The sequence below is a fragment of the Botryllus schlosseri genome, chromosome 3 (assembly GCF_051294905.1).
Source record: "Botryllus schlosseri isolate E-star chromosome 3, Bs_hap1, whole genome shotgun sequence".
Lineage (NCBI taxonomy): Eukaryota > Metazoa > Chordata > Ascidiacea > Stolidobranchia > Styelidae > Botryllus > Botryllus schlosseri.
The window spans coordinates 21,557,952-21,568,165 of record NC_137238.1 but is presented as its reverse complement, the minus strand read 5'-3'; the positions used below and the strand labels follow the sequence as shown (position 1 = coordinate 21,568,165).

The 10,214-nt window shown below is 41.7% G+C and overlaps 1 protein-coding gene across 4 annotated transcripts in view; it reads left to right on the top strand.

Annotated features, from left to right (window-relative positions):
• The window catches only part of LOC145436083 (uncharacterized), a 117,434-nt gene that overhangs the window by 90,043 nt on the left and 17,177 nt on the right, over positions 1–10,214 (top strand). For all 4 annotated transcript variants that reach the window (XM_080313359.1, XM_080313358.1, XM_080313360.1 and 1 more), the window contains one exon: positions 1,173–1,265. In XM_080313359.1, coding sequence (XP_080169485.1) covers positions 1,173–1,265 — 93 coding nt within the window. The remainder of the gene's footprint in view (positions 1–1,172; positions 1,266–10,214) is intronic.

Here is a 10,214-nt window from a genome sequence, read left to right as displayed (position 1 = left end):
AAACGCTCGTTCTCTGGGTTGCGCATATCCCATATAACTTTAATTCGAATTCAAAATCACACGTCCCAAACGATTATACAATTACGCACACGTTTTTTTGAAATGATAATCACACCGTACATCACTCAAGTTTATTGTGTCCACATCAAGTTTTGATCCGCACTGAAATGTTTTCACAATTCGAACGAATAAGGGTCCTTATAGCGCCTCAACCGATTGGCTTCGTTAATATGCCAGTGGCCGTATTATTCGTACCCCACGTCACTTGAATGATTTTGTGTTGTCACCAGTATTTGAAATGGACAATTACCATTATACTCCTTCACTTTTCCGTCATCACTTGTATTAGTTACGCCGAAGGCTTATTAATCTCTTCGTATATGTCACGAGTGTCTATTATTGAGCCTTTCACATTGCGAAGTGCATCTTCGTCGCTAAACTAAACGCATCATTTTGTCGTTATAGCGTTACCACAACACCCACATCACTTTAGTTCGTCGTTTAAACCATTAGAATTGTACTCGTGTTTGAATCTTAGTCTGTAATCACTACCGTGTCACGCTGGTAGAGTCCTTCACTAGTAGTTAAATCGTTGTCTCTAGTTTCCATAATATCCTAAAGCTTTTACCAACCAGGGGGGCCCTTGTAGCGTACCGCTCATTGAATATACTCGATTGCCCCCATTGATTACCATTACCCTCGCTGATCACTGATTATGTTTCTATACTTGTTGCTGTTGCGAACCTATATTGTGCCAGTCGGCTTTAGTCACCGTCGGAGGTGCAGTCGCTTTTTAGTCACCGGCGGAGGTCAGTCGGCTTTAGTCACCGTCGGAGGTGCAGTCGCTTTTTAGTCACCGGCGGAGGTCAGTCGCTTTTAGTCACCGTCGGAGGCAGTCGTCCTTTAGTATCCGTCGGACGAGCATCGTCATGTTTTAGTTGTTTTATTAAAAGAGCAATGCTGACTTGTCTACTTTGACTTATCGAGCCGCGGACCAAGAAGAACGCGCGCCCACGACAGAGCACGCTATACTACGTTCGGCAAGCTCTGTTTTTAGGCAGCCTTACTTTTCATTAGCCAAGCCAGTAGCATTTTGCGAAATAAATTCGTGTACAGCCACTCTAGGCATGCCTTCACGCTCTTCATCACCATAAACCATTTCTTGAATTTAGCTTCAAATGAAGAGTATCGTCCAGCTGAACTTGGTGATGCTGAAAACCGTGATTCAGCAGCAGAACTCCTTGGGCGCGCTGATTCAGAGATAGGTAACTATCAAATTACGTAATGCATAGCCTACATACTATGTTTTCCTGGTAGGTTGTGATGTAAACGTAATATAGGTTCCAGCATTGACATATAAGGAAATCAGGTCCATGCAGCAAACAAGTCAGAGCTCATCGATTCTAACTAAGTCACGTGGTAATAATACTCACAAGAAAGGTTTCACGCCTTGGAAGGCCTACAATACGCTATACATGCAAGATGCAACTCGTTATCGTTGAGAAGTTCACTGAATGAGAGTCATTGCACCATGCACTAGAAGTCACAAGATATCCGATGAATGTACTGAACTTAACCAAAGACATATTTATGAGGACTTGGCCTCCATACCAGCATGCTCCATGTCAATCTGCCAGACACGTGATTGCTTGGAAATCATTTGTCTCGATATATTGATTTCCATAGTGGAAGAAGAATGTGGTTTGGTAGAATGTAGATATTTTTAAGAATCAACGCACAGTAGTTCTATATGAATAATGACAGCGCGCCATAAGCAGTTACGGACAAAATATTTGGCACGTCATTTGCGAACTCTACGAGTTTATTTCCGGCAATAATATTGTTCAAATGAGGCCACTAACTTAATGTGTTCGTTGGTATACCTGCTGATCATGTAGTTATCATGTGAGCTATCAAACTACAGTGGGTCACTGAAACTGACGGCTCGGTGGTTAACCACTCCTTGGTGAGGTGTGGAGGAGATGTTATACCGATGGATCAAAAACATCCACCTTTTCAAAAAAGATTTATGAATGTTCAAAATTTGTTGCTCGAACGTATCGTCGGTGCCCACCCGGAGAATATAAAGGCCCACGACCAAGGGACCTATAAGATATACGCTCAAAAACTTAAGAATTTTTCACATTGTTTTGTTGTGTAGTATAATCTAAGCTGCAGCAAGCCAATGAAAAATGTTTTTTCTCTACCTTCAATAATAAAATAAACTATATCACCTCAAACGTTGGCCTAAAATCACGGTTGATTAACTTACAAAATTATTGGCACAGCCATGTCACCTACCATAATACATACCCTACCATGTTTTTATGATAAAAAACCATAGGTAACTATGATTTGCAGCCTCTACATATATAGGCGTATTTCTGTTATTAGGTGATTAGTTGGTACAATTATTTTGAATGATTTGGCTATGGAGCTATAGGCCCCCACCCTATAAATATTGAAACTGAATTGAAAATTGTCCACGCGAGGATGGTATTGAATTAAAAAAATGTGGCAATATATACCCAGATACAAGCCTTGCACCAGTGGTTCTCAACCTTTTTGTCTTCGCGAACCCCTTTTGTACCGCGGACCCCCTGAAGTTTTAGTTCAAATTTAGCTCAATTATCGCGCAACCGGTCGTGTCTTGTTCAAATATCAACTCAAGGCTAGTGATAAACAACAACAAAATGACCGCCCTTGAAAATAATATCATACTATATGTAAAAATCTGGATATAGGCTTTTATTATTTTGAAGGGTCTTCTGCAACTGTATTTTCTATTTCTGGAAATATAGGGTCATGTCTTTAAAATTCACGCCTTCGATTTGATATGAACGAGTGCCGAAAATCCATTTCCACAAAGGTAGCTGGCGACGAATGTAATATTAACGCCTGACACTTGCGACGACACATATATGGCAACAAGATTGAGGAACAGATTTTTCAATGAAGTTATCACTTGTAGACTATAGTCATTAATATATACCGGCGCATCTTCAAGGTATTCTAGAATAGTCGATATGTATATCACAGGAGAAAATGGATTCCGTTATGAGGTTATAATCCCTTTTTATGAGACTAGAAAGAAAAAAAAACTATTTTGAAAAAACCTCAACAAAACATCTTTAAACATCAAAATGTTTGTATCAGTAGGCTATTCGCAATTTGGAAATTAGAATGAGTTTACACCACCCCGCCATACGGCCCTTCAGACGATTTTATCCGGCTCGCGAAGCCATTCCGAGTAGAATAGAAAATGCTTGTATTGTACAGCACATTTGTCACAACTGTTGATTTGTTTGGAATAAAATACTTCCGTTAAATATTACCCAAGACAGCAAATGTCGAGTATGTTCGTGGCCACATTATAATCATCGTACTACGGTGTTTTGGTGTCACACTTGTTACCACTATAGCAGTGGTCGGGAACCTATGGCTCGCGAGCCATATATGGCTCTTTGGGGCATTAGATATGGCTCTTTGCGAAATTTTTTATTTTTTTTATTTTTGTGCTCAATTCACCAATATTGCAGCAACTTGTTAATAAATCTTCCACCTGTATCACAATGCAGTTTTCAAATACGCATTGGTGAGATATGAACTGCAGTTGAAGTGACTCACAATTACAATTTCAAATTACAAACAACGCTCTAGCTATCCACGTTCTTGAGTCATAACGTATAGCTTTGTATAGGCGCTGTTAGCATGTAATAGGCATGTGGCGCAACGTCGTGTTACTGCTGAATACTTTAAGAATTGAGAATTGAGAAGTGGAATCGGAATCAGTGCGACAATTACATTTCATTGATATCAGGTATTATAAATTTTATGATAGTTACGATGACTTGCGCCACCACAGCGAAGGCATGGCCTGGCTCGGCCGTGTCTCACAGTAGTATATAGTTTGGGCGGAAGGTGCCCATTCGCGATTTATAAAGAACAAACAAAGATTATCAATATAATAAGTAATGAAAGAATTAGCTCATTCTCAATTTTGCAGCAATACTCGAGGGGAATTCCCTTCTGACTGTGCGGCAATAAAAAAAGGGGAATAATTACCAATAGAGAGAAAACGAACAAAGAATCTGGTTTGACCTTTGTACTCAGACTGGAGTCATTCTACTTGTACTTTTCCACTCGCCTCCTGATTATAATACATTGTAATTTTACTGTATTTTTCCACGATCCATAGGTGACCTCGGTCGTACACGACGGTGATAATAGTTGCCTGCCCTGACCCGTTGTTCCGTGGTCCAATTTCATGACCTGGGAGCAATAGCCCGTCAAACTGGTTGACTTATCGTTCCGCGGTTGATTTAATTTCGTGTACGGGGGGGTCATAGGAATAATTGCCGGTCGTGACGTCAGTATAGTTTTCTTCTGATCCATGAGATCCTGGTGCGTGTTTTAGGTGTCCATACGTTCGGCTGTGTAAGGTGACGCTTGTGGTCTGTCTCATACTGTCGTACTTGAACCCGCTTGCTTTGTTGTCCACCCAGACAGTAACGAGAAATGATCTGTTATTATTATAAATATGTGTGTCATTTCGAGTCATACCGAGAATCAGAATGAATGTCCTAGTAGAAATTTGTATTAGGCGACCCGACATAGATTAGCTTAAATAAAGTAACATTATGAATATAATAAGTAATTAAACAAATAGCTGATTCTCAATTTTGCTCGCATCAACGCTCCCGGTATTACGTACCTAGTATTCGGTGCAAGCAACAAATGTGGCTGTTCCATACCTATACCGCGTTCTAGCGTCTTCATAAGGACAGACAGTCCCAACCAAACAATGTATTTATGATGGGTTCTTTTACTGCTTCACGCCTGGTCAAGCGTAATCGTGCCGGTGCTTGTAAATGATATACAATTTACCGCAGCATATTATTTTTGTATGCTGTATAATGTACACGAGGTACAACTTGAATCGATCAGTTGGCGAACTAATGCTTTACCCGTCTGTACGATCGATCGCGAGCTCACCACGCACTTGTCGTTCGAGAGCGACTCATTTCGCTATAGACAATCAGTTGTGTTCGCGTGTACCGTAACATATCCTCAACACATGTTATGCCAACACCGCCGAGCATATTGGCAGCATCATACTACGGATAGATTGACTCGACAGAGTGTTACTGTAGAAATTAGACATGGAATGGCAACGATCAATTTTGCAGCTTCGCTCCGCTTCGCCGGGGCTGGAATGAAGAATTGTTTTGCGTAAGCGACTGTAGGATTTCTGGCAACTCAAAAGCTATCTTCCCGAGCGCAGAAATTATTGAATCTGGTCTTGATCGAAAGCTACTGTTGCACCGATTCCGAAAATATAAATTAAAATATTGATCGTGTGCTGATCCACCTAGAATATGTCCTCCAAGTCTGAAATATCGGCATTGTTTAAAACAATCGGGTAACCGCAACACAATTGCCATAACAATGACCCGTTGGGATCAGCGGGCTGACCTTATTTGGCTGAAACGCGCTCGGTGGTGCAATAATGGCAATGAATTGTGGTAGATCATACGTTATGCGATCTATAGCCTGAGGTGAGGTGTAAAGTAGAGTGGGAGATTTCGAAATCGGAATCCACTGCGACTATAGGATTGCAAAATCAAAGTCCAAAAAATCCGACTGGCCCGTAAAGTCCTGGTATTTCCTAGGCTGGTAAAATGTAGCATAAATCCAGCTCTTAAAGACACTTGGCCGCATCCAGTCCGGGTTTAACCAAAACTGATGAAATCTGCGCCGGGTCCGGAAACGAATCGTGACCACCCCCGTCCAGACAAAATAGTTCTGCTGTAAGGGGAGTGTCGTTGTACATTAATTTGCGTACAGCGAGACTTTGTATCGACTCATTGGCGGGCTTCTGTTTGTATCGCGTTTGGTTTAGAATCCCAATTCTATATAGTGCGGCCCCGAATGGATTCAAATGTTGAATGCGGTCCGCGAGCTCAAAAGTTTGCCCACCCCTGATGTATATTGTACCACTTGAATCGATCTGTTGGTGAACTAATGCTTTGCCCGTCTGTAACATACACATATCGATCACGAGCTCACCACGCACTTGCCGTTCGAGAGCGACTGATTTCGCTACAGACAATCAGTTCAGTGTTGCCAATTTAGCGATTTTCGCGCTAGATCTAGCGATTTTTCATCCGGTTTAGCGCTAAAAAATATGGATCTAGCGCCCAGCGATAAATCTAGCGATTTTTGAAAAGGTATTTAGCGATTATTTAGAGCTTTTTACCGAAAATAGCTAATAAGGATCGGTTCTGGCCGACGACTATGGCGACTCATCTGCCACCGGAGTGCGGACTCCAATGATATGTAATGAAATTAATGATAGATTACTAACGTACGGATAGATACGCAACTCCTGGCGGTTACGCATGGGCAAACAGTGTCTCTTCTTGCTGTGTAATCTAAAAGTAGCATAATCGACAGTGCTACATCTGGCGACCTGAGCGCTGCAATTTAATATAATTGGCCTTGATCGAGAGCTAGTGTCGCAGTGATTTCGAAGATACAAAATAAAATCTCGTCAGGACAATGGAACCATGCACCCCGAAACAGCCCTCGAAGTCTGAAAACCAGCATTGCTTCAATAATGGCACCGCCGCAACACAATGGACATAACAATGACCAATTTCGTCCAGCGATTGTTCTGATCAATGTCGATTTTCAGACTCTTGGGGCTACTTTGAGGTCGTTGCATTGTCTTTACAAGAATTTAATTCGTATTGTCGGAATCAGTGTGACACTGGCGTTTAGGATCAGATTCATTAAATTTCTTACTCCGGGTTGGTCCTCTACTTTTAGTGGCTGGCAAACCCGGTTCAAGTCGTGTTGTATCGGGTCAAGTCGCATGTTGCGTACAAGTGTGTCAAGTCGCATGTCGTGTTCAAGTACTCCAACTCAGTTTCGAGAAGTCAAGCGCATTTCCACGGTACATCGCATCATTATTCACGGACGCATGGAGCAAGGCACGCTTATAGAGTGAGCGGTTATGTCTGCAAACCTGGTCAGTGGTCACGTATAGCGATCATTGCGCAAAGCGATCCGCTCTACCGAAACGCACTGCACGTTTTGTTCCACTTAGAGATGAATATTACGTATTATGAACTAGAAATATGATAAGTGACTTTGGCCCCCAGGCGAGTAAAATACAGCTGAGAAGAGTGTATTGATATTATGGTTCAATTTAACACCTTTAGCAATTAATGTAGATCTAGCGCTATTTTTTAGCGCTTTTTTCTCAATATTTAGCAACATCTAGCGATTTTTGACACCAGTTTTAGCGATTTTCTTCCATCCGGAGTTGGCAACACTGAATCAGTTGTGTTCGCGTGTACCGTAACGTATCCTCAACACTTGTTACGCCAACACCAATATCATACTAAGGAACTATTGCTTCGGCAGCCACGCACTGTCGTTCGAATTCGACTAATTTCGCTGCTGACAATCAGTTGTGCTCACGTGTGCCGTGAAATATCCTCAACACATGTTATGTCATACTTGCAGCATCATACTATGGACGTATTGACTCGGCGGAGTGTTACCGTGAGAGAAATGCTGTTTGACCCCCTCGTCCTAGCCTTGGATTTACCGTTTCGAAAAATTCCACCAGAAGAAGCTGTGATCGAGTGTCACAATCAATGTCAGCCACGCTCCATCAATCTGTTGTTTTGACAAAACCAGTACGTATACGCCGGAGATGAGCATTGATTAGGATTTAGAAAAAACGTATTTGTGAAATTTTTCTGGATTAGGTTGAATTAAGTTTTGAGATTGATTTACTATATCGTACGGGCAACTACTACCGAGACCCGTCGTGACGAAATCGGATTAATCAGTCATGGAACGACAAGTTAGGGCTAACCGCTTATATTCCTAGTTTATTCTTGAAAGCTCTATAGATTACTGGTTAGCTGTATGTTGTGGGCGATTGACAACAGTTAGTTGTCGCTGTTATACAATTTACACTTTGTGTTATACATTCTTCGTTACCACCGCGAACTAGGAGGTCAATCACGACGACGGGCAACTACTCCCAATTGGCGGAATACTGTTTGATTCATCTGTATAATCAGGTTTAGCACCACAAGAAGTATATTAGTAGTTTATGATTGAATGAAATCTATCCATCAAACAACGATAACAACTATATAGATCTCGTTCGTATTACTATGAAAGCTAATCGATCACGTCCACACAATATTATTACGTAGCATTCATTTGGTGGCGTTGTTGTTGTTAGTATTGTAACATGGTGATCGGCTACTATGACCTTTACACCAGTTCTAAAAGGGTAAGGAATTGGTTAGTGTTACAGCTGTCTGACGGTGGGGTATTCGACAAAATTACTATGTTTTACTACGGAAGGTATGATCACACGGACGGGCTCTCATCACTTATCGTACGAATGCTTGTAATCTCGATGTAGTGTGATGCACACGAATCAGCTGTGATCAGTCGAGTGTGACACGATCGAAGTCACTATTTACTGTTTGAAATAACTCGTATATTCCGTTCAAGAAATGTCCCTCATTTGTCCAAATATCCTCCTTTTTGTCAAATTGTCTTCCTTTTTTTATCTTAAAATATCTAAAAAGACTACGAATGGCACTAAATGATGACCTAGTTTACGAGAGATGGGTATTTCGGGAGTCAAGTCAGGGGACGAAATGAGCTTTTTTAGTCAACACCATGAAATTTGATGTATAAACATACAAATCATTCGTCCGCTATAGTCACGTTTTGCAGCTCGTGAAAAGTGTCCTTCTTTCGGGGCTTATGTTAACCCTATATTTTACCAGCTTTTAGTCTCGGACTTGAACATCGAAGTTTGCACATAATTTCACATTACATTCCCTATGACAAGCATAGGCTATTACGGTTATGGGACCTGTGCTCTCAAACATGTGTTGATGAATAGCGAAAGCGACCACAAGCTATCATTACATGAAAAAAAACGAGCTCACTAGCCGGTCCATGTTGGGATGTACACACCAATGACCATGTCCATGATCTGAAGTTTGCACATAATTTCACATTGCATTCCCATGACTTAGCACAGACTATTACGTGGGTATGGGGGCTGTGCTTTTCAAACATGTATCGATGAATACCGAAAGCGACTCAAGCTACCATTACACGAAAAATCGAGCACACTCGTTCCTCCCTGTCGGGGTATACCCACCTTCGTTTCGTACAGACAAATGTTTCCATGTTGCAGCGAGAATAGCGGGGAGGGTGGTAGATCATTATCACAATAATTACCTTGGGATGAGTGTGAAATCGACATCGCCCGTTAAGCGACTGAAGCAAGTCGCCACTACAATCACTCTCTGCGTAGTGCGTAAACGCAACGTACAAAGCGCTGCTGGGTATACGAAACTACGGATTCTAGCCAAAGCGGGGTTATCGAGATAGCTGTAGCGATTCACAGCACATGCTAAATCTCCTTGAAATGGGAGTACAAAATGTATCGCTTTGAAATACTCAAGTAGAAGTAGTTGTTAAAGAGTAATTCGCACCGTAAAATTGCAACTGTTTTGGAGTGCAAATGTCACACAATTGCTATATTGATCACTCGCTTATGTGTAGAAAGCAGAAATTGACCCCTGGGTTGTACGATCTCGTGGCCTTGACAAACGTTCTATAGTTCAAAAGTTACTGTCATGTTGGGCTTTGATTGCTGTTGTACTCTTGTTAGCGTCGATATTCATTGGTACGTGTTCTCATGGTTCAAAATGTTGGTTATTATAGAGTGTTTTCGTAAAAGGTGGGGAGCCACTGATTTAGGCCTTGATGGGCTCAACCAAATACACGTGTAACACATCCTATTCCTGGGGTCGTAACCGATCCTTTACCACACCTTCTATACGATAAACGTCCTTTTTATCCAGAGGTAAGCCGACGACATACGGGGCGCTGACGTGCTATTTTGTTATTCTCTCCGCGTAGCATGAAAGAAGGTATTGAGGTACCCTCCCAAGGTCACTGCGAGCGTAAGGTAAGTCAATCTCTGTGTATGTAGTGTTAATGTCGCACCGTCGCAATAATGATCACTTATGTGTAGAAAGCAGAAATTGACGACTCGATTACTTGTACGAGCTTGTAGCTTTGGTAAGCTTGCTGAAGCGGAAAGCCACTCAAGTTGGACATTCAATTGATTGGTGTTCGTTATCTTGTTAGCGTTG